Source organism: Tupaia chinensis, unplaced genomic scaffold, assembly GCF_000334495.1.
Source record: "Tupaia chinensis unplaced genomic scaffold, TupChi_1.0 Scaffold000542_1, whole genome shotgun sequence".
NCBI classification, from domain to species: Eukaryota; Metazoa; Chordata; class Mammalia; order Scandentia; family Tupaiidae; genus Tupaia; species Tupaia belangeri.
Genome location: NW_006160055.1, coordinates 2,059,112 through 2,083,200, shown reverse-complemented (window position 1 = coordinate 2,083,200; position 24,089 = coordinate 2,059,112). Strand labels below are relative to the sequence as shown.

Here is a 24,089-nt window from a genome sequence, read left to right as displayed (position 1 = left end):
TAAACTGAGTGCATAACTTTATTAAATAAATGCTTTGTCATGAACAAAAGACAAAGATCAAGGAGTAACATAAATTATAAGTTGAATAAATAGTATACAGCAATCTTCACTTTTTAATAAAACGTGAGATCCTCTGTTTTGTTTTTTTTTTTCCTTTTCTTTTTTATTTCCTTAAGTACAAAACACTAAAACAGGAGCTGAGCTCTTCCGCATTCAGGTGATTTTTTTCCTGTTTTTTTTTCTTCACAAACTGATTTTGTTTGCTGGTTTGCTTTTCCATCCTTTTCACCAGTAAAGATTATGAGCATTTACTTTAAAAAAAAAAAGTTGAAACCAAAAAGAGGAGCGAGAACAGAGCTATGGTATGTATGTATGTAAAACTATCAAGAACTACAGTAATACGTGCTGTGGTTATTGCTGTCTTAGACCAAACAGGCGGTAGGCAACTCGGAATCTGGAGGAATCTTGTCTGACCGGTGTGCTATCTGTGTGGGCTACTTGTGGCAGTGGCGGTGGTGATGGGGCTCAGGCTGGTGACCAGGGAACCAGAGAAGTGGGGTGAGTGGGCGTAGGGTGGGTGGGGACCCTTCTCCTCGGATACTCCCCACCATCCTTTCCCCATCCAAGAGGATTTATTAAGGAGAAGAGGCCAGAGTCCATGAAATGGTTAAACTATATACTCTGTTAGAAAACCAAGAAAGCATGTTTTAAAAAAGAGACAAAAACCTGAAAGCAAAAAAAAAAAAAAAAACAAAAGTGGAGAAACAGTGCAAAACAATCCTTGCACTTTAGTGGTTTTAAAAATAAAGACAGTACAACACCCAGATTGCTGGTGGGTAAAAATCCCCATTCCCTTGTCCCATAGCTTTTCAAAACTTGGCCTCCTTCCTCCTGGAAGCCAAGAAATTCCTCTCCAAGTCTAGAGGGTTTTTGCTCTTTGGCCCACTCTTTTCTGAAGTTCCCATCCTGAACTGGAGTCCTCTAGGGGTCTGAGTAGATGCTTGGAGAGGGGGTATTGCCCCATCTTGAAGGGGGCTTGGCGGTTGCCATGGCAGCCCTGTCACCACTAACTAGCTATGTAGTGAGAGAACATGTATGAGGTCCACCTCCCCCTCAAGAGGGTAACCTGTGGGGTTGCCATGGAGACCAGAGTGGGTGAGGGGAAGACAGGGGAGGTGCCCCTGTAGAGCCTCTCTGGGCCTCTGTGCTCGCCTTCCCCTGTGTGGGGCAAATGTTTCCAGGCCTGTCTGTTCAGGCCTGGCAGTCAGAGGAACCTTTGAGTTTCCTTCTTGCCAGGTTTCCTGCTGTGCCCAGGCAGGGCAAGGCAGGCTGAGGGCATGAGGATCAGTCCTGGCAAGGCCTCCCGCAAGTTCCTGGCAGTGGTGGAGGAAGACAGCAGCATCTTCTCCACTGCTGGAGCGAGGTGTGAGTCAAAGGGATGGGAAGAGACCTTCTGCAGGACTAGGGGTGGGTGGGTAGCACTTAGACCTGGGGCCACTGAAAACCAGGAGTTGAAGGCCTCTGGGTGAGCAGAGTTGACCAAGGCCAGCCTGGAGCCAAGGAGGTCCCTACTCAGGACTTGAAATGCTCACGCCATTCCAAACCTGCCTTCTTTTCCCACTCCCAGGGGGAAGAGGTCCCATCTTTCTCCAGTGACTCCCTTCCAATGGCCTCCTCATCCAGACCTTCCATTTGGGAGATTTAATGCCATCCGTCCATGAAGGTCCAGCTTCCTTAGGGAGTGGCCAGCTGCCCAGAAGCACCCCCTGCAAATAGTGGACTCCCAGGTTGGGGTTAGTGGACATGAACTTTGGGAGCCTGAAGAGTCTGGCACAGTTAAGCCAGGCCACAACCCCCACCTTATGGCAGCAAAGAGCCATGTCAGAGGCAGAAGCCCACTCAAAGTTCAGCAAATGGAAGGGTAAAGGGAATGCCCCTCTTGGTAATCAGGTCCGGGCCTGGAAGGAGTGGTGGGAGTATGCAGTTCCTGGCTCAGTCTTTTCTTAGGGGGAATGACACCCCAGTATCCACTTGGCAGATCTCAGGTAGAAGACTGCACAAGCTCCAAAGAAAGAATGGGCTGAAAGAGTGATGTGGAGAAGGGTGGGGATACTGGCCTATGTCATAAAGAAATGTGAGTCGCATTTGGGAACAGCTGTGCAGACAGATGGGGTGTGCTGACACGGCAGATCAAGGAGGTCCTTAGGGTTGCCATCCTCATCGGCCCTTTGTCTCATGATTGACTTCCTCTCCCATCCCCAGCCAATTGTTGTGTTCGGGGAGATGTTCCCCAAGTTCCATTGCTAGATGAAATGTATTCGCTTCTTTGCTGTCCATCTTCAGTGCCCCAAGTCGGTATTGGAGGTGTCTCCACTGTAAAATGCCATTTTAAAGAGTGGGTAGAGCTGTGTTCACAGGGAGAAAGGGTCTCTGTTGCCAGTGTCCAAGCCCCCTTCCTGGCAGACCATCTTCAGCCATATTGGACAGTCTCAAGGCCACCCATTTGTTGAGGAAGTGAGGAAGTCAGTGGAGAATAGGACTTCTCCTGGTTCAGAATCTGGGCACTAAACAGTAGCCCAGTCACCTCCCTGGTTGTCATGGGCCTTTCTTCTAGCTCCCACCCCAGGGAGGATGTGTGGACTGGCCAGAGAGGATGAAGAGCTTGAAAGTCTCTTTGGCCTCAGTCCCTTGTTATGAGCTGAAGGTGGGCATCTGCATGGATAATCTTGTTCCTTCAAAAGCACAGTCAGTCTGTACTGACCCTTCCCGTCCAGCTTCTAAAGCCTAGAACCCACCTAAAGTTACCCCCTTTCCTGGCTGCATGACTGGATTAAGCTCACGTTTATCTTGCAACCTGTGCCCCATTTTCCTTTCTCCTTCTTCTTGAATCCCAGAGGGCTTATAGAATAAAGAAGCCAAGAAAAGTTCCAGCAACTCCCCACCACCCTCTTTCTGCTGCTTTGCTCAAAGCTAGAAAGGATGGGTTATCCCCTTGCTCCTCCAGCCCTCTGTCCCTCCACTCCTACTCTGGCCGGAACAACCACTTTTACTGTTTCCCTGTACAGAAAACTTTGCATCCCGTCACCCTCTTTGCCATCTCTCATTTCAGTCTCTCTCCTGTCCTGCCAGTGTGGAGACTGAGAGAGGTTTTTCAAATGCAGTTTCTGTCCAGAGGAAATGAAGAGGTTGAAGCAGGACCGGTGGGTCCAGCTTGGACCTCCGGGGCTTGTTTGGTGTGGAGTCCAGAGACCATTACTTCCCGAAGGTCGGGAGACTAATGTGGTATGTACTGAGGAGTGTGGTGCGAGCACTGTGGAGTGCCTGCATCTCCCGGGTTTGGTGACTACATAAGGACACATGGCAATCATAAAAAACCCATTCCTACACCCCATGAAGAGTTGAGTTTGCTGCTCATGAGAAACCCCTGACTAGGGGCAGGCAAAACTGCTATTATGGGTTGTATTAGAAGAATATGGGTTTTCTTAGTTTTCCCAGAATGAGGAAGCTTCTCAATGCACCCATAGAAACTACTTCAAAAAGTTAATGCAACCCTTTGAAAGAAAGAAAGGAAGAAAGAAAATAGATTTATATGCCTATATATAACTATATGGGGCCTTGTAGTTCAATACAAGCCCATGATTTTTTTTTAGCCTATCCTCCTCCACAGAGGTTGCTGTTCTATCTGCAAATTGAATGAAATTAGGGGCTAACCTCGAATGCATGTTTTAGTCACCCCGAAAGAACAAATCTTTCCAACATTGGGTATATATGGATATCTAGAAGTCTGCTGGAGTGAAATAACACACATATATTTAAGAGGTGTGTATCTGCTTAGGAAAACCTATCGATCCATTAGGAATTTGTTTTGTTGTCAGAGGAGTGGAATGCATTTAGCTTTTATAAATTTGGGGGGACAGAAAACACCCTGAGGGAATAAGAGGAGAGGAAGATAGGGCAGAGCCCTCCTCATCGCTGGCTGGAGGAGGAGACAGATTGGGAGAGGCTCTGGCATGTTTTCTTCTTTTCCTTTCTCCCCCGACCAATCCAAACTGGAAAAACCCCAAGGGTGATGTCAAATGCCACGTCTCGGGCCACACCTTGTTAGTGCCCAAACCTCCCCAACCTCGAGGTAGGGCTGGATGTGAAAGGTGGATCCAGCCCTGGCCCCGGGCCCTTTCCTTCCTACCCATGTTCATCTTCTCCTTTTCATAACTCTGCATCTTTCCCTCTCTTCCACATAAACACTTCCTTCCCTTCGCTTCCTCCTGCTCTTCCTCTCCTCCCTTCTCTATTCATTCAACTTGCCTCAAAAAAGAAAACTATTTTGAAAGGGGGATCTCTTTAGCTTTTTGCTTCTCTGTTGTTGCCATTTTCAAAGTTGAGCCCTTGCTAGAGATTCCGAGGTCCTCAGTTTCCTCAAATAGATATATGTATAGTTTTTCCCTTAAATGAGATGAAATGAGTGGCGTCCTGGGGTGGAGGGAGGTGCTGGCTGGAGTTGGGGCTGGGGATGGGAGGGGGCGAGGGAAAGGTGGGGAGGGGACGCATCACTCAACGTTGCTGCTGTCGAAGGCGTGGCACTGAAAGTCCCCATCGACGTACTCCATGCCTGGTAGCTTCATGCCGTATTTGTCCACGCACCAGCAGAGGCCACGTTTGCGGCCACGGGAAGGCTTGCACTGGGTGGGCAGAGTAACAGGCAGTGAGGACGGCTATACCCCAAGGTCTGCTCCTGCCTGCCCTGCCTCTTCCCCACCCAAGATAAACTCTCATCCCCAGAGTTGAGGGTGGAGGGAGCTATACTCAACCTTTAGGTTCTGGTGTCTCCATTGCACAAGAATGTACAAGAATGCCCAAGGAGAAGTACTAATGAGATGCTCAGCCCTTGGCTTGCTCCTACAGTCTCTCTCTCTTTCTCTCTCTCTCTTTTTTTTTTTTTTTTTTGTTTTAGCCTTTGTATGTTTGCGAGAGAGAGAAAGTGAGAAATCAACCCTTAGAGAGAATGGCTATGCGGAAATTTTTTTCTCCTCCACTCTTCTCTCAGGATTTTGGGAACACATATACACACATCTGCCCTGCATGGTTTTCAAGCCACTAGGTTCAGGTTTTCAAGCCACTAGATCCAGGATTTAATCCTGCACCTTAACCTCCATGCCACCTGCTGACCTTATAGTCCCTTTCTTATGTCACCCATTTGAGGTCCTCTAACCTAGTATTCTCCTGGGACATTCAAGAGAGTTATATGATCGGATATTAACAGTAATAACTATAATAACGTTAGGAGACATCACTGCTACATCTTTATCATGTGCTAGACTCAGCTTCACACTGTGTAGCGTAGGTATTGTAGGTATGGTTCCAAGTGCTTAATAAACCTTAATCACTTATTCTTTAATCATGTGAGGTAGGTACTGTTATTTTACATTTTACATGAAGAATCAGAGGCTCAGAGGCCCAGAGGCAGTAAGTAACTGAGGTAAAGGGGCAGAGCTAATAAGTGGTGATGGTGGTGGGGGGGTCTAAGATATGTTACCCATTTATACTAGGGGTTTCCATAAGGTAGCACGGGTTTCTTTGGAAACTTGTTAAAAATACAGAATCCAGGGGGCCAGCAGGTGGTGCAGTGGTTATGTTGCTGGACTGCAGTTCAAGTCCCAGACCTGGTAGCTTGAAACTCATACTAGGCACATGTACTGTACATGCCCAATATCCCAGGAGGAGAATGGACAAGAACGGACTGTGGCATGACCATCCCCCCCTAGGGGGGTGATTTCTCACTTTCCATTTCACTGTCTCTGTCTCTCTTGGAGAGCACATAAGCCCTAAGACAAACTCCCCCTAAAAGAATGCAATATACAAAATCTGGGGCCAGCAGGTAGCACAGTGGTTTAGGCAATGGACTCCCACATGGGTGACTGTGGTTTGAGTTCTGGGGGACCTTGCAGCTTGAAAATCATGCTGACCATGTGTGCACACATGCCCCAAATTCCCAGAGGAGAATGGAGCGGAAGGAATTGCAGCATGGCCATCCCCCAGGGAGATTTCTCGCTTTCCCCCTCTCTGTCTCTCTCTGTCTTCTTCCAGTGAGTGCACACACCCTATGGCAAAAACCTTTACAAAAAACAAACAAAAAAAAACCAGAATCATCAGAGCCCACCCCAGACCTACTGATCAGAACCCCCAGCAGCAAGGCCCACCAATCAGTGCTTTAATGACCCCCTGGGCGGCTGATGCCCTCAGAGGGTTGAGAACCATAGCTGTAAGGCTAGGTATTACGGGTTAGCCAAAATTAGGGTTGCCCAAAGGATAAGGGACATGAAATGATTTCAGGTGGTAAATGGAGAAAATATGCTTCAAAGTCATGTTTGTGTGTGCATGTATATCGGAAATAAAACGAAAGAGCATATACAGTGTGTGAGGTGACCGCTTCCTCTTCCAATGGATTTGCATAGAAGGTGAATCCCATAGAAAGTTAAAGCAGACCACAGCAGAGGAAGACATGGGGAAAACTGTGACAGTACGTGAAAGGATCTTCAAGATTCAGAAAACACACGTCCTTAGTGGTGGAAATCATAGGCACCTGCCTGAAGATGTGGTTTCTGGGCAGGTGCTGTTTTAGGAGCTGTCTGAACCTGGCAGCGTAGGGCAGGGCACATACCTGCTTTCTCTTGTAGAATCCTTTGCGGTCACAGTTGGGCAGGTACACAGCACGAGGCACCATCCGTGGGCTGGCTTTGAGCTCCTGCAGGGAGGCCTCCATGTGTCTGCGGCAGGGGCCCTGTGTAGACAGGAGGGTGAGAAGCATGGCAGGACCATGTAGAAACCTCCCAGATGTGCACATGTGGCCCAGGTTGGGGGCTAAAGACCCTATGGAGGAAAGCTCCCACCTTCGGTTCTGATCAATGACAACCAAATACCTTTATTCCTTTCTCTTGTATAACCTGGGAGTGCCCCAAGCCTGCATTTAGCCAGATAAGGAGCCCTGTTTTCCCATTTGTCTTCTAGGCCACCCACCCCTAGCTTTTCTCTGTGGCTGAGTGATGCTGTCCAGAGGTGACCGTCTCCGGATACTCTAGGAGAATGGTCACTTCTGCCTGGGAGGCTCGCACACCTGACATGTGGTCCCCTACTATCTCTATTCTGCTCATCTGGACAAGCCTCCTCAGTCCTGATAAATGTGAGCTCTGAAAATTCTTTCCCCAACCCCCAGACTGAGCTATCACTGTACGCGGCCAGTCCTGTACTAGATCTAGCCTAAGCACCTCTTGCTGCCACAAATGCCCATTTAGATGCAGGGAAAGGCCCAACATTGGGGTCATGGTAGAGGGAGAGAGATGGGGAAAGAGCTGTCAAGCCTCACCTGCTCGGATTCCTGTCTCATCTCAGGTGCAGAGATCACCCGGGGGTGTGCGGTGTTCTCAGCACCCCCTACAAATTTGGACTGGGTCAGCTTCTTTCTGCGGTCCTTCTTCACTGCCTCGGCCTTCAGCTCAGAGATGCGGGTGTGCTTGGGCCGGAAGATCTTGGGGGAGTAGGTCTCCTCGGCCATCTCAGAGGTGGTTGGTTCCTCATGCTCGCGAGAATCTCTCTCTGCAGGAAGAAGGAGCTGAAGGGTTAGTGTGGCAGGCCAAGGGCAAGTATCTGGAGCCCAGGGCTGGGAGGTTTTGGGTGAAGGGAGTAATAGAGGCTGAAGTTTTGGGGCTCTGTCTTCTTGAGGCCTACCAGACTAAGGAAAGTAGGGAATTAAAGACCTGGGAGGAAGAGCCAAGGCTTGTGTACGTGGTGAAGCAGCTGGAATCAGAGTGTGAGTGTAGGTGAGAAGACTTCATGGAGGAGGGGAATGTTGAAAAGGTCATGCTGACCTATGAGGGCAAGTGTGACAGGAGAGAGGAGACGTTCTGGAGGCAAGAAAGAGGAATGGTCATGCCCATGAAAGGGCAAGGTTGTTAAGTGGATTGCTGGCTCGAGGATGGCTATGTAGATGGGGTGGTGGCTGGGGTGGGTTGAGAGGTAAGAACCTGGAGGTCTGAGCTGATGTAAGAAAACAGAGGATAGCAGTGTGGGCAAGAGAGGCCCAGTCTGTCTCTTAGTGAGGGCTTCGTTCTTTCAGGACTGCTGGGCTTCCAGATGTTTGGACCTAGAGAGTGGAGGCAGAGGGGACCTGGGGTCTGGAGCAGCATGGTAATGAGAACCACCATGAAGAGCAGAGGAGGGACCCTGGGAGCTGGGGCCTGGAGGGGAACGGAGTGGGGTATGTGGTATCTGGGGGCCTCACTGCCTGCTCTGACACAGACCTGGCGCCATGCCGAGCCCTGGGACTGGAACCTTACTCAGCTCCCGTCTGAGAGGCCGACAGCTGGCTGGGGCTGCAGCAGTTATATATAGGAGTGACTTGCTGACAGTCTATACTTAGCTGACTTATGACCTTTAGAGAAGCAGGACTTTGCTCATTTATTTGTTGGTCTGTTAATTCTACCCACCCAGCTTTTTCTCAGTCCACTGCATTCTCATCTCCAAGGCACCCATTTCACCTCCTCGACTCTTCCGGCCTCAGTCGACTTGAGTGGAGTTGAGACCTTGATCGGTGCCCCCAGTTGGGCAGGGTGTGGTTAGGATGCCCTGCAGGGAGACCAGGCGCAGGGGTGGCCAGGGGTGGGAGGTCCTGTCCTTGATGCCCTCTTCTTTTCGAATGCTTAGAAAAGCAAATAAGTCTTTGGCTGACCCATGTAACTAAAAAGGAGTGAAGGAACATCCTATTTTCCACCGACCCCATTGTCCCTGGGATATCCAGCAGCGGTGATAGTGAGGCATCTGAGATGGAAAGTAGAAGGGGGGAGAGTCCACGGCAATGAGGATGTGGGGAGGTTGCAAGTAAAGAGAAGCTTCTGAGAAGACACCATTTATGACCCCGGAGCTGGTGTCGACAGTGACATCTGAGCCTTCAGTTCAGGGAAAGTTCCAGGTGTGAGTTAGGGGAGGCATTTGGAGACCGGGCCTAACCTGGTCAGGATGGCAGGTGGCAGGAAGCTCCTAAGCACCTGTTTCTCTCTTGGCTCAGGATTTGTCAAGTTTAGTGAAATTGGTATCCGGTCTTTAAGGCCCTGGCAAGGAAGTTCCCCGCCTCACAGAAGCCTCCACGGTTTGCAGCGTTCCCAGGGGTTAGCTGCTTTGTGTATATATTCACAGGACAGGAAGAGAAGTAATTAGCAGAGAGGAAGATGAGGATGGCGGTGAGAAAGCAAACAGCAAAGCGGTGGGCAGGCTCTCCCTGAGCAAGCTCCAATATCAGGATCCTGGACCCCACCTTTGGCCTTAGACCCCCCTCTTGCCAGCTATATCTCGATGTCCCAGGACCCTGCCCCTACTCTCTCAGAACCTGCTGAGCTGATTAATCAACAGGGTGATGAGCCTGATAGGGGATGTAGCATTCTAGCAATTGGGTAAGTTGAGTGGTATTTTGAGGTAAAAAAGCTTTGCTTGGTTGCGGGACAGGTTAGATGGGGGTGGGGATGCAGGGAGGAGCCTGGCTGATTTGTGGGACTCTGTGCAAATGGAAAGGCCAGGGCTCTGTTATCTAGTAACATGGGCCCAAGTCTCAGGCTTGAGTCTTTGAGGGTGAGGAGGACAGCTAGCTATGGTACAGAAGGGTGGTTGGGCCATTTTACTAGGGGACCTGAGACACTTCACTCAACCTCTCTGGGCATCATCAAGCATTTAAATCCTCAAAAAGTAGTTGGCTGCTACTGGGGTAGGCAAGAGGGCACCTGGGGGTGTACAGCTAAACCCCTCTCTCTAACAAGATTGTAACTTGATCGAATGAGAAGAGGAGGGTGAACAGGCTGGGCGATAACCAATGCACAAAGAAGGGCAAGCTCCTCATCCAGGGGCTGCTCCAGTCTGACCTGGGAAGCCAGCTCATGGCTCTCAGGGGCACTGTGGAGCTGGGTTCCCAGGACTTACCACTTTAAGAGGGAGCCAGGATGCCACCTCTGCTGCAGGGCTGGTTGTCCAGCTTCAGTAGGCCATTTAATCCAGCCCCTTGTGTCTAAGCAACAAGTGTATACACCTAGCTCAGCATGCACTTATCTCCCTAGTTCTTCCAGGCATCCTGCCCCGGCCACCTGTTTAGTGGTGAGGGCTTTGTTCCCTTGGTCAGTGGGCACTGTCATTTCAGCATGTTCTCTCTCTGGCCTTGGTGGCCATGGAAGTGTGGTATTCACAGCCTTTCCCATACCCACAGCTCTTCTCAAGACTCTTCACCTTTGGGGACTTTTCCCCAGAAGTGTTGTTTGCTGTCCTTAACTCTGGTCACCCTACCTGGGAGGTGGAGAGGGTTACTGGCCATAGTTCAATAAACCCTGGGCAAATTAATTCTGAATCGTCTTAGTCTTTCCTTTGCAAGTATTCAAGGATTGCCCTGGGGCCAAGCAACAATGATACTGGAAAACAAAATGCTGATTTCAATGTCTTTCTCCAAGGAACGCATAACACTTTTGAAGACCCTCTCATCTTTCTTGGCCTCACCTAAGTGTGACTCCTGAGGCCATGACTCCCACCTCTTCCACCCCCTGCCCCAAGTTTGTAGGCTGTTGGCTGCTTTTGAAGGCTGCTTCTGCTTCTTAGAGTTTTGAGGTGCCTCACTGGTTTTGGTGCCACTTAACCCCATGGGTCCTATTACTTAGGCAGCAGGAGACTCGAGTATCAAAGATACTAATCAGGGTCTTGTGGTCACCTGTAGGCTCCATAGAGACAGTGGAAACTTGGAGGGGAGCCAGAACAGAGCCACACGGATGACAGGACTAGAAAGTAAGACCAGAGCCAGAATGCCAGAGCCAGCTATCCCTGCTCAGCTGTTTTGTAACCGGGCCACAAGTAGGCTTTTGATTTCAGAAGGTTTACGTTTTCGATGAAATGAGAAAGCACAAGACCAGCTACTCCTGAGCTATTTCTTCAAGAGAAAAAGGACTGAGCTTGCAGAAGGGATTTAGGTGGGATACCTGGGAGGACTTCCTGGTGAAGGTTGCTCTGCACGTGAACAGTGGCAAAAGGACTGAGTGAACTCTGGAACCTGCCTGACGAGGAGATCACTACCTCCAGGTGGCCAGTAGATGGTGTAGCAGACTGATGCTCCCACCACCTGTACTCATTTTCCAAAGACTGTAAGCACTTTAAAATCTGGCATTTGTGTCCTTTCCTGCCTCTCTGATCCAAATCCTTTTCAACAATGCACACACTTTAGCTGATCCCCACACTCTGTATTTTCAAACCTCTCTCCTGCTGCTGATTTTCTCTTGCAGGGGTAAGATGTTTTTCCAGCAGATGCAGGCAGGCACAAGCTTTCAAAGCTCCACCTGGCTTCCTGATCATACCAGTGGATGGGCTTAGGTGGGGACCTGCTGCTCCCCAAAATCTAACCTTGCCCTCTGGGGCTTGTAGTCATGCCCTGGTGCCTTTAACAGCCTGGTCCTGGGCTTAGGTTAGTTTCCCACTTCATCTTGACCTGATAATCAAATATAAGAAAAAACTGGGTGGCTCAAATATTTTGACTTAGCTTATAGAAACTGAAGAAACTGAAGCACACTTGAGATTCACAGCCCATGGAGTGTGTTGGGCTTTGCCAGGCCACTTGGACCTGGGGAAGAGTCTCCAATCTCTTTTTTTCAGCCAAAAGGGGAGATGAGGATGCCTAGACTTCCTCTACAAGGAATGAACATGGGAGCTGGCTTTCCCTTGGCTTTCATTCTAGCTTCTTCTGTCGAACTTAAATAGTAAACTTTCCTCTCCTATTTTTAGAAAATTTTTTGCTATAGGGTGCTTGCTCTCACCAGAAAGACAGAGAGACAGAAATTCCCCCCTGCCAGGGGAGATGGTCACGCCACAATCCCTTCTCTTCCACTCTCCTCGCGGGATTTTGGGCATGCATACAAATATGCCCAGCATGAGTTTCAAGGCACCATATCTGGAACTCAAACTGTGGTCGACTGTGTGCGAGTCCAGTGACATAACCATTACACCATCTGCTGGCCCCAAAACAGTAAACTTCTTAAGGGCAAAACTTGCCATTCATCTTTGTCTCTCCAGTGAATGGCACCCAATAAATAATCTTTCAATGGAGAGATGTGTGAATCTGTCTAACAGGCAGAATGGAGTGGGTCTAGAAGCATTTCTGTTACAGAAGCTGCAGCAAGCTGAGCTCAGTGGATGCCTTGAGAGGTCATCTCATTTACAGGCTTGAAGCATTATGACCTTGCTACCAAGGGGCACAGGGAAGCAGGAGATGGACTTCACAGGAGCAGGAGGAAGTAGGTGCCCCTGAATGTACTGGGCTTCTCTTTGGTCCAAGGCTGTGTTGTATAATGCAGTAGCCACTAGCCAAAGTGGTTGTTTCCATTAAGCACTATCAAATCAAGTAAAAACTCAGTTCTTCAAGTTGCTTAGCCACATCCTAAATGCTTTGTAGCCACATGTGACTAGTAGCTCCTACTCTGGATAGTGCAGATATAACACCCTTCTAGCATCACAGAAAGTCCCACTGGGCAGTACTGGCCCAAGAGGACTGATCCATGCCTGGGTACAGACAAAAAGAACAAGGCCCAAGCTAGGTGCTCTGCAGCCCCCCTCCATGCCTTGTCCTGTTTCCTAGCCAACCTGCAGCCTCCTGCTCTTTGCTACACCAGGCTTAGGGGAGAAGGAGGGATCAAGTTGTTCACTGTTTAAAAAATGTAAGACATGACCCAGTCTCCTGAAGTCCGATGGTTTTCCAGCTGCGATGCCAAATGACTCAATTATACTGTGTGTATGTCGTCTGCATAAACAGAAAGGGCAGAGGGGTGGCAGGGAGAGGCTGTGAAACTTTTCAGGGGAGTTGCACCCTCTCTCTTCCCACCCATCCCATCTCTGACCAGCATCTGCCTGGCCTCAGTTTCTCTCAAAGACCCTCTTTTCTTTTTGTCTATGTTGAGTAGCAGATGCGCATGTTCTGGGCTCCTTTTAAACACAATGAGGGTCTGAGGACGAAATAAGCACTGACCTTCTAAGAGGAAAACAAACCCAGACAACTGTCATCCTAAGGAGCAGTTCCAAGAAGGAAGGAGGGCCAGGGGGATGGTACTCCAGAGTAGCCAGGCACCCTAAGTCCTCCTGCCTGGACCACAAAAGCCATAGGCTCGGTCAGTTACACTCCTCTGCAGCCTCCCCTCCATTCCAAGTCAGAAGAACTAAAATGGTTAAACGTTCCACACCGATGGCAACACTGGCCAAGGTGGGAATGTAATATCCCTATCAGAGATAGACCAGAGAAACAGACAGCTATACAGCGTAGTAGATAAATGTTTGAATGAGAACAAGAAGCTAAACTAGGGTTCAAATCCCAGCTCCACTTCTGAATAGATAGCCATGCCACCTGGGAGCTTCAGCCACCCTTCCTGGGAGGCAGATGAGGCTGTGAACAGTTCAATAACACCTGGTGCGGATTTACCTTGACCTTAGTTTCTTCTGCTCTTTGTTTTGGTTTTCTCATTTGAGTTATGTGGAAGATAATAATAGCCCCCTTTCTGTAGGGTTATTATGCGGATTGAATGGTTGATAAACGCTTATTAACTCTTTTCTTTTTTAATTGCCAGAGGGCACATGTGTTTGCCAAAGAGGAGGTGGGGAGGTGAGGGGGAGAAAGTGCCCCCCCATGGGGCATTGTCACACTGTGATCTCTTTCCCTCTTTTCTCCATCCTGTTGGGATTTGGGGCATGCATGCACATGTGCACAGTGTGTTCTTCAAGCTGGGGCCAGGCTTCGAACCGTTGTCAGCCATATGGGAACCAGTGCCCTTACCCACCAGGCTATGGAGCCAGCCCACACCTATTCAGTCTTAGACAGGGTCCCTGCCACTGTAGGTCTCTGCCGCCTTTCACCTTCCTAGTTCTTTTTTATTTTTGGAGAGGTGGGTTTTTTTTTTTTTTTTTTTTTTTTTTTGCTATAGGGCACGTGTGCTCGTCAGACAGACAGAGAGAGACAGAGAGACAGAAAGCAAGAAATCACCCCCCAGGGGGGGATGGTCATGCCACAATCCCTTCTCCTCCATTCTCCTCTTGGGATCTTGGGCACGAACGCACACGTGCCCGGCGTGAGTTTAAGCCACTGGGTCCGGGACTTGAACCACGGTCGACTACATGGGAGTCCAGCGACATAGCCATTATGCTAACTGCTGGTCCCTCACCTCCCTAGTTCTAATCAGCAGCTGAAAATCTGGTTGCTGTGGCACCTGGTTAACAGATGTCTACTTGTAAACCACAAGATCTAAGGTACCTTGGGCTTAAAAACGTTCTGCCAGAAAGCAATGTCTCTGCCATGTCTCTGGGGAGTCTGCCAGCTCAGGTGAGAAGGTCTTTGCAGAAGTGCTCTGAGAACCAAGTTTACTCAGAGAACTCACCCTAAGATTCCTCCCTCTGTCTAATCCCATTCCTTCATGCTGCATTATAAATCTCTTTTAGATGAAGAGAGAAGAGAGAAAAGTTGACCCACCACCATCTATAGTGTAGATATAGCAGCTGTCAACTTGAGGATGTCCCATGGAGTAGAAGGCTAAGGTCCCTCTTACACAGGCCCCACTGTCCAGAGACCAGAGGTAAAGAAAGGCTTCTCAATTTTTTTAAAGAATTATTTATTCATTTAGTTCTATTTGTTATTATTATTATTTTTAATATGACCAGAGAGAGAGAGAGCGAGAAAGAAAGGGAAAGCGAGAGAGCAAGCTGCCAGGTCCAGGACTTGAACCATAGTTGACCATGTGGGAATCCAGTGCCTTTAACCACCACGCCACCCACTGGCCCAAGGTTTCTCATATATTTTTTTTCTTTTTCTGGAGAGGTTTTTGCTATAGGGTGCATGCACTCACCAGAAAGACAGAGAGAGACAGAAATCGAGAAATCACTCCCCAGGGGGAATGGCCATGCCACAATCCCTTCTCTTCCATTCTCCTCTTGGAATCCTGGGCATGCACGCACACATGCCCGGTGTGAGTTTAAGCCGCCGGGTCCGGTGGACTACATGGGAGTCCAGCTACATAGCCATTATGCTAAGTGCTGGTCTCGAGGGTTCTCATTTTTTTTAGGTCAACTAGGATTCAGGGCTGTGACTGTGATGCACATTTCTTGGTCCCTAAGAGACCATATTATATGGTGATAAATATTCATATAGGAAATGCATATATATACAGTTCCCAAGATAGATAATTCCAGCCAGGTTTCTCCAGGCACTGGGGAAGGGGGAGCATACTCAGAAGCATCTGTATCTGTTTCCCACACACATTCCACAAGGGAAGGTAACCGAGGGACTAGGTGCAGCCTCTGAAAAAGGCACTGGTCCATTTCAGACCTGTTCATATTTCCATTCATGAGCCATTGCAGCCAGTTCAGAACATTACAATTAGGAAACCACATTCCGTCCAAGGTCTTGGATGACCAGAAGGGGGCAGCAGGGAGCAGACAGTGCTTTCCCCTGTTTCCTGGGCCTATCAAGAAGAGGGGCACTGAGAGGGATGAAACAAGGGAGTTGAAAACTCAGATTCTTCTTTTTGGACTCTTTGGAGGCAAGAAGAGAGTGGAGACAGTGATTCCCTCCTCAGGTGAGGAAGGGGACTGCTGGTGGCCTGTGTGCAGTCCAATTAGGTGACCATTGAATTGAAATGTGGCTAGTGTGACTGAGGGGCTGAATTTTAAAATTTACATTTTAATTACCTTAATGTAAACACTGATATTCAATTTGGTTATTAGAAACATTTTAAGTGTGTTTGGGATGACGTGGATATGTGAGTGTACTCTTTCATCTACAAACTTGATGAAATCAAATACAGATCAAATATTTCCAATGGGGGCCAGCAGGGGGCATGGTGGTTAAGGGTGCTGGACTCCTATATGTATGGCTGTGGTTTGAGTCCTGAACCTGGTGGCTTGCTTTCTCACTTCCCCTTCTCACTTAGTCCCTCTCTGGTCAAATTAAAATAACTAACTAACTAAATAAAATAATTCTTAAAAACAAAAAATTTCCAGTGAAAACGTGTTGTCTAAACTGAGAGGTGCTATAAGTAAGTGCAAAACATGAGCTGAAGGGCTGGCAGGTGGCATGGTGGTTGGGGCACTGGTCTCACACTTGGCCAACCGTGGTTCAAGTCCCAGACCTGGGGGCTTGCTTTCTCACTTTCTCTCTCTCTGGTGAGCACATAGACAAATTAAAAAATTTATAATAATAAGTAAATGATTCTTTTGAAAAAAGAATTTCAAAGACTTACTATGAAAGAATGATTGTGTTTATTTTGAGCACATGTTGAAATAATAATGTCTTTAATTTATTGAGTTAAAATAGATTATGATTCATTTAATATGTTTCTTTTCACCATCTTTCAAAACAATGTGGCTACTAGAAAATTAAAAATTACATATGCGGCTCATGTTATACTTCAGCTGAAAATGCCATCCTCATGGCTCTGGGAGGAGAGTCTTTTTTGCTGGAGAGACAGAGGGAGGCCATTACTGCCATGACGGTACAGTCTAAATGCACGGGAGAGCTGGAACCCTTGTGAAGCAAGTTTTTAAATTTAGCTAAATACAAATTTCAAGACTCAGAAGCCTGATTCTGAGTGCAAATTCAGTGGGGTCTTACTTCAGGATTTGGCAGGTAAGGGCCAACGATGAGATAGTCTATTGACTTCAAAACTCTCCTAGGGTTCAGCTGATGGGTCCGTCCCTACTGGGAAGAGGGGCTTATCTTACTTGTCCCCTTCTTCTTTTTTTTTTTTTTTTTAGAGAGAGATTTTTGGTATAGGGTGTGTGCGCTTGTTGGGGAGACAGAAACAGAGAGAGACATAAAGATAGAAAGCGAGAAATCACCCCCCAGGAGAATGGCCATGCAGCGATCCCTTCTGTTCCATTCTCTTGGGATTTCAGGCACACAGGCACATGTGCCCGGTACAAGTTTTAAGCCAAGGTCTGGGACTTAAACTATGGTTGAATATGTCGGAGTCCAGCAACGTAACCTATGCCTTCTGCTATTCCCTATGTGCCCCCTTCTTAAGCATTTTCCAAGGAAAGAGCAGCTGCAGCCTCCAGGGGGTACTAAGATGACTCTCAGTACTTCTGATCAGCCTACACCCCCAGTTGTAATCCAGAGCTCTGGCTCTGCTCTCCTGCTGACAGGGCTCCACATACCTGCAGATATTCAAAACCCAGGCAGCTCCCTGGCTTAGATTTTGCAACAGAGTGGGTCTCTCTTTTAGGTCTTCCTAAATGCAGAAATCCCCTGGTTACCTCCATCACCCCATCCCCCACCTCAGACTCACAGACTGCTTACCAGACTCCCAGGTAAGGCCTTGCTGGAGGCAGGTTGCCATGGCGAGCATGTGTCCTTCTGAGACTGCAGAGGTCATTAGCCGAGAAGCAGCTAGGACTTTCCCACACTGCAGAGCTCCCTGTCCTTCACATGGCCTTGAAGGCTGGGCTGAGTACCACGTCTTCAAGCCCTCCTTGCCCTCTTGTCCTGACCGAACCACTGGCCTAAGCCTGCCTTGTTTGCGGAACAGTGGAGAAAAGGGACAGAAGTGAGTGTGGAAATAGTGTTGTATTCTCTGCTTTGGGCTACTTCACTCCTTCCCCCTACTGCTAGTAAAACAGAGTACACCCAGACCGTGAACTCATTTCGTCCTCACCACCCCACCATCTGATGAGAGTGTTTGGTGATGTTTGCTAAGGGCCTCATTGCAGGTTGTGCCAGGCCCAGGCAAGAGCCCTCGTGACTAGTGAAGTAAACCAGGAACGGTGCAAGGAGGCTGGACTCCCTGGGAAGAGCTGGGTTGAATCCCTACCTCTGCCACTGACCGTGCCACCTCATTTTGGGCAAGGGACTTCTCACCGGGGCCTCAGTGTCCTCATCCACAAAATGAGGCCCTTGACTGGGATGACTGCCGTGGGCTCCTTCCAGCTTTAACATTCTTTGGCTAATACCCAGACAATTCCTGGAGAGACGCTAGGCCGAGTGGCCAGGCAGGAAAGGCAGAGGTTTCTGTCATTCCTCTGGATTTATATAAAAAAAGAAAAAGAAAATAGAAAAGAAAAAAGAAATGACATCCTAACAAAACCCGTAACTGGAAACAGAGGCAGAGAGCTTCTCTAGATACTGGAGGGAAGGGGATGGAGCCTAAACTGCTTTTCTTGCTTATTTCTTTCTGCAAATGTGAATCAATCTTATTGTTTTGAATAACATGCCCTGATTACAATTTAAGGATGATCTCTAGGAATTGTAACTAACCTTCCATAATAAAAGCATAAAGCCTAGAGGGGAACAAAATCCCTCCAAGTCGCATACCTGTCCCTGCTGCCCTCTTCCTTCTGCTCTGGGCCCCTCCCATGTTGGTACCTGGTGATTTATGTTCTTCCAGCTTCTGGATGCAGTGAATCTGGAGAGTGGTGATCCCTTCTCCCGAGTTTTATTTTCCACACATTAAATATCTTAAAGTTTCATAGACCTTGCTCAGGAACAAAATAAAAACTTCACACAAGTTATGACTTTTTCCTGCTAGCTCCTCCCCTCTCCATTAAGGGACCAAGGTGACTTCTGGGATTCCTGCCCCCATGCCCTCTGCTGTAACTCTCTTGGTGACCTCTGGCTCCCAGGGTCAGCCCGCTCCTCCTTCTGCAGCTGCAGGCCCACCTGCCAGCTCAAATCCAGCCCCAACCCCAGAACTAGCTCACAGCTGCTCAGACTTAAAACTCAAGCCCTGGGGGATGGAGATGGAGAGAGAGAGGGAGGGAGGAGTGAGGAGAAGGAAAAAAGAGAAATGGAAAGAGAATGAGCTCTCACTGTGGCAAACTGCTTGTTCCCCGGGTTGAGCTGACACAGCAGAAGGAAGGGTTTTTTGAAAGAGTGGCGGGGTGGCAGGAAAAGTCAAGTTAAAGTGCCTTCTCTTGTCTTCTCAAACTCCCGTTTTGGTTGGCTTACGGTGCAGCCAGGCTCTCAAAGACTTGTTTCAAAGGGAGGGGGTGTGGGTGGGAAAGGAATCTGGCTTCTTCAGTTTTCCATGATCTTGTTCAACCCAGACATAAATTTGGCCAATAAACCTAACTCTGGAACTTGACTTCACCATGGCATTTGGACCTGGCTTAGAGTTGAAGCCAGGGTGATGGAGGCCAAACCCTCAAAGAAGCAAAGGCTTAATTCATTTTTATGTAGCTAATGTTGTTCTTTCTTTCTTTTCCAGAAGTATATTTTCTGTCCCTGTCTCTTATTTCTCAATGGCAGAACTGAAACCCAGAACCTGCTGCCCCCTGCATCTCTGTCTCACAGCACAGGAGAGACTCCCTAGCCAGGACTCTGAGTGCCAGCCCACAAAGCCACAAGGCCCCTTGCCCCCAAACAATGCCAAAAGCGAGGCCTGACCCAAGCTATTTGTTGAGCTTGGCCCAATCAACAGCTCCTGTCTCTCGCCTCCCTCCAGCCTCACAAGCCCTGACCTCTGTTTCTGTATCTATCTTTGCCCCTGAACTGGCCAAAATAAAATACAGGGCCAGGCGAGCGCTCAGCACCCAGCTCTCCAGCAGACTCCCTCTCCAGTTGCTCAGCAACGCACCTAGCAAAACACCAGTCTCTGCCTGCCTGCCCTCCCTCTTCCCTCTCTTCCCTCCAGGAGCTTTGGCTGCTTGCCACCCGCTCTAGTCAACTCCCCATTTCTGATTCCAGAAATCCACCTTTTGGGGGTTATATATAGTTCAGTTATATATAGTATATATTATAAATATAAAATACAGTATTTATATGATATATTAAAGAATTATAATATATACTATGCACACACTATATTATTATATAGATATGATATGTAATATGTGTGTGTGTGTGTGTGTAAGAATCGTCCACCTCTGGGAGGCAGGGACAAATTCATGTTTGCACTGCTCAGATTTTCATGGTGGGGTAGATGAGAGGTGATTTGAGGAGCAGAAATTTTGGCTAAAGGATCAAAAAGACACTCTCCTTCTGCACATTATGCTCTCCTTAAGAACTATCTCGGGGGAACCAGCAGTTAGCATAATGGCTATGTCGCTGGACTCCCACGTAGTCGACCGCGGGTCGTGTCCTGGACCCGGTGGCTTAAAACACACGCCGGGCGCGTGTGCGTGCCTGCCCAAGATCCCGAGAGGCGAATGGAGGAGAAGGGATTGCGGTGTGGCCATCCCCCCTGGGGGGTGATTTCTCGCTTTCTGTCTCTATATCTCTCTCTGTCTGTCTGGCGAGCGCACGCGCGCTACAGTGAAAATCTCTCTCTCAAAAAAAAAAAGAACTATCTCGGGGCCATCTTCAACTTTTGGGGGACCCACTAAACAGCTCTCCAGCTGAGAGGCCCTCTCCAGGAGTACCAAGCCCCATCCGATCTGCCCTGGAGCAAGGCGTGGGCCTCTGCCACAGTGGAGCGCAGCCAACCCTCAATTGCAGCCGGCCAGGCACCTGCCTTGGGTTGGGTGGAGTTGGCTGAAGCAGAGGCAGGAGGCGGAGGCGGGGAGGGAGGCAGGCTGCTTTGTGTTGGCTCAAAGTCACTCTGAGGGTGGGGGTTGAGGAAGGCACTGCAGAAAAATCTATAGGGGATCTTTCTTGGGACAAACATGTGCGTGTGGAGTGGGCTGAACTGGGAAGCTGGGTGCACCCTCTTTGCTCCTCAGCCCTTGTGCACGTGTGCTCCCCGGGCCTGCATCTTCCACACTCACCACATCACGCCAACCACACAGTTGGGCAAATAGAAATGGGGCCAGGATGCGGCTGAGGGATACCTTGCATACTTTGGATATGACTGGATAGTTACCCAGAGTGCTACCTTCCAAGCCAGGACACCAATTCATGCGTTTTTCCCCAGTGCTAAGCTTTTCCAAATCCACATCCCCTGGGCTGGTGGGTCTGCCTTTGAAAAAAACAAAAACAAAAACAAAAAAAAACAACCAAAAAACCCCACCAAAAAACCACAAACCCTGCAAACCTGCCTCTGGGGCATGAGAAGCCTGTATAAATTCTCCTTTCTTCACTCTTGCAATCCAGAGAACGACTACCTTTGGTTAAAGCTGGAGGGCAGCGCAGTAGTCAGAACCAGTAGGGGTTTTGAGAATCACGGCAGACCCCAGGAAAACTCTCCTGTTTCTTTGCAAGTGTGGACAGTGTCTGCAGTTTACACTCAAGAAGACACGATGGCGTGCTTGCCAGTAAAGGAAGATAGGAAGAAGGGCGCTCCTCACCAAGAAACTACATCAAATATTGTTTAGCCAAGCCTTAACCCCTTGTGGAGAGAATTAGTAACCAGGTTGACGTCTCAGACCCCGGACTTTTGGATACAATTTATTAAACTTTTTAAAAAAATTTCCAGGCTCATGTAACTACAAAAAGAAACGCAGTCTAGGGGAACAGAACTGTTCTGATTGAACTAGTAGCTCCGTCAATCATTTAAACCCTAAACTCCTGGCGCCAAGAATTGGGGGCGGGGCGGCCCAGGGGCGGGGCCAACGGAGGGGAGGCTCCCAGCGCGTTGCCTTTTCTGTCTCCGCCCCTTGAATTTGCATTCTGCATTTCCAGGGTCCTTCCAGCACTTACACCACACCCACTCGAGATCTGATTTGAGAGATGGTGGTGGTGGGAGGAAGGGCGAGGTGAGGGGGTAGGGTGTGATAGGAAAGAGCGGAATGGGGATATCAGCATTGGTAGGGAAGTTGCGACGTCCGACTCTCACCTCCCCCCTGGCCTCCCAACCTTTTTTCCACCTTTTATCCTAGGTAAAATCCGAATTGAGGAGGGGAAAAGTCGATTCTGGGACGAACACCCAGCACACAACACCAAACCCCTTCTTCCTATTGACCACTTCCACCAACGAACCAGCCCTCTTAAAGTATTCTTTCCTTTCCTGGGGGGGAATAAAAGAGCATTTTGCCGTTTAATACGTTGTACCAGTCTACCACAATCAAGTGAAAAACAATGGGTGTGCACGTGGGAAGTGTATCAAGGCTCCCTCAAAAGGCATTAGCTACCAAGGATGTCGTGTGTGCGTGTCCGCGCGCGCGCGCGCACGATCCTGTACAGAGGTGGAGGGATAGAAAAGCGCCCACAGCGAGGGAGGGGGCTTGGGAGGGACAAAGGTGGAAATAGTTTAGAAGATGGGTGACGCCCCTCCTTTCAGGCCCCAATTAAAATAATATTTTAACAAAAGAAAAATGTCCCCCTAAGTTCACACTAAAACGTATTGGGGAGGGGGTGGAGGAGAGAGTTGATAACGTAATATGCTTTAGGATTGGAGATTGGGTACCAGGAGATTTGGCTCTTGAGACCAAATAGGAGCTCAGAGTCAGTGTTCAGATCGGCTGGGGTGGGGGAAGGGCCAGGTAGGGGAGGGAGGAGGGGTCAGGCAGGGTTGGGGAAGGGGCAAGAAGAGGCGAAAACAGAGGTTTGTCTTAGGAGCAGCCCCGGGGTAGCAGGATCTGCCAGGGCTCTAATTCCAAGGGGCAAGGACCCTTCCCAGGCTACACCCCAGCTCTAAGTCACTTGCTGCGCAAAGCGCGCGGGCCCAGCTGGTCCCGTGTCCCCGACCCGTGCGCCGCATAACTGAGCGCGCTCACCGATCTTGGCTTGCTCGCGGTAGCTCTTTTCGTTGAGGCACACCCCGCGGCCGTGCAGCAGGGCGTGTAGCGGCTTCTCCTCGTCCTGCCTTGGGAGGCAGCGCAGCCCCTGAGCGCAGCGCTCAGTGTAGACGCCGCACGACTGCCCCTCCGCCAGGGCGCACGTCATGCAGCAGCCGCAGCCGGGTTCCTTGACCAGCTCGCAGCCCAGGGGGCTGGGGGGACACATGGAGAGGGCTTTCTCGTCGCAGGGCTCGCACTGCACGAACGAGCCCAGCCCCTGGGCCGGCCCTGCGCAGGCAGCCAGCAGCAGGAGGACCGCGGTGAGCACCATCTTCTCTGCGTCTCCCCCTTTACCTTGGGGCGGGGCAGGAGACCAAGAGTGCAGGGAGAAAGGGGCCGAGAAGACTCCCGGAGAGATTTTTTTTCTTTTTCTTTTTTAAATCTGGCAGGTGAGGCAGGTGCCTTCCCTTAGACACTTGCAAAATGCAGGGAGAGATGGAGCACTGGGGTGCCTGCAAGCAAGTCCCGATTGCAAGACTTGCAACAGGTTGGGGCCGGGGGGAGCCGCGCCAGGTGCACGCGGAATGAGCGCAGGCCGGAAAAGCCCCAAGCCCAATCTGTTCAGAATTGTAGGGGGAAAAAAGCCACAAAATTGCTCACCCCAAAGCAACCGCCGAAATAATAAACTCGGAGGCTGTGGAGACTGAGGTGGGGGGAAAAGAAAAACAGATTTGTCTTCAAAAATTGGTTTCTAATCTAAAATACACCCCGTTCTTTCTATCCTTCAGCTGCCAGCGGCGCGCGGCTGCCGCGGAACAGGTAAGAGGCGTTGGCGGTAGACAAGAGGGTGGGAGAAAATGTTGAAATCAAGAAGTTCAAACAAAATAAAACAAAAAAACCAAGCCCTAACACCTATTTTATCCCACTCTGCCACCACCTCTTCGAAATTCGCAGGTTCTGCGTGAAGTCCGGAGAAGGGTGCAAATGGAGGAGGGGGGAATTAAAAAGAGAAAAAAAAAAAAAAAAAGGAAAAAGCCCACACCGCTTTGCAGCCCTTTCCTAGGTCTCTCCCCCGGCACAAGTTTCCAAAGAGACTACGGGCTCCGGCCGAGCAGGCGCTTTTAAATAGACGGCCCCTGGCTGCAAGCCAGTTTGAGCTGCAATTTGAGCTTCCCAACACCCAACCCAGGCGAGGATGCCAAGGAGCTTTGCAGTACAAACTCACACGGGATGGGGGTGGGGAGAGGCCTTCGAGACACACGGGGGCTCCCCTTCGCTCCCTGAACAGCGCCCTCCTCCCCCCGGAATGTAAGAAAGGGGCTTGGGGGACCGGCTGAGGCTGCGGAAGAGAGGAGCGGGGAGGAGGTGCCGGGGACGAGTGGAGGAGAGTTCTTTGGAGCAAGGAGAATACAATGAGAAGGAAACTCGGTCTCCCCTCCCTCCTTTCCCTTAACTAG

The 24,089-nt window shown here is 49.4% G+C and overlaps 1 protein-coding gene across 1 annotated transcript; it reads right to left on the bottom strand.

The window, feature by feature from the left end:
* Positions 1 to 23,733, bottom strand: IGFBP5 (insulin like growth factor binding protein 5). Its single transcript, XM_006157446.2, has 4 exons — positions 22,630 to 23,733; positions 7,361 to 7,590; positions 6,659 to 6,778; positions 1 to 4,679 (listed from the first exon to the last, which is right to left on the bottom strand). Exons 1-4 carry the CDS (start codon positions 22,961 to 22,963, stop codon positions 4,548 to 4,550), a joined length of 816 nt encoding a protein of 271 aa, XP_006157508.1. The 5' UTR covers positions 22,964 to 23,733; the 3' UTR covers positions 1 to 4,547.
* Between the last annotated feature and the right edge of the window lie 356 nt (positions 23,734 to 24,089).

Coding starts and splice junctions, on each gene's coding strand:
- IGFBP5 (XM_006157446.2), bottom strand. CDS start 22,963: ATGGTGCTCACCGCGGTCCTCCTGCTGCTGGCTGCCTGCGCAGGGCCG. Junction 7,591..22,629: donor CCGCGAGCAAGCCAAGATCG/GTGAGCGCGCTC, acceptor TTCTTCCTGCAG/AGAGAGATTCTCGCGAGCAT. Junction 4,680..6,658: donor GATTCTACAAGAGAAAGCAG/GTATGTGCCCTG, acceptor CTGCCCACCCAG/TGCAAGCCTTCCCGTGGCCG.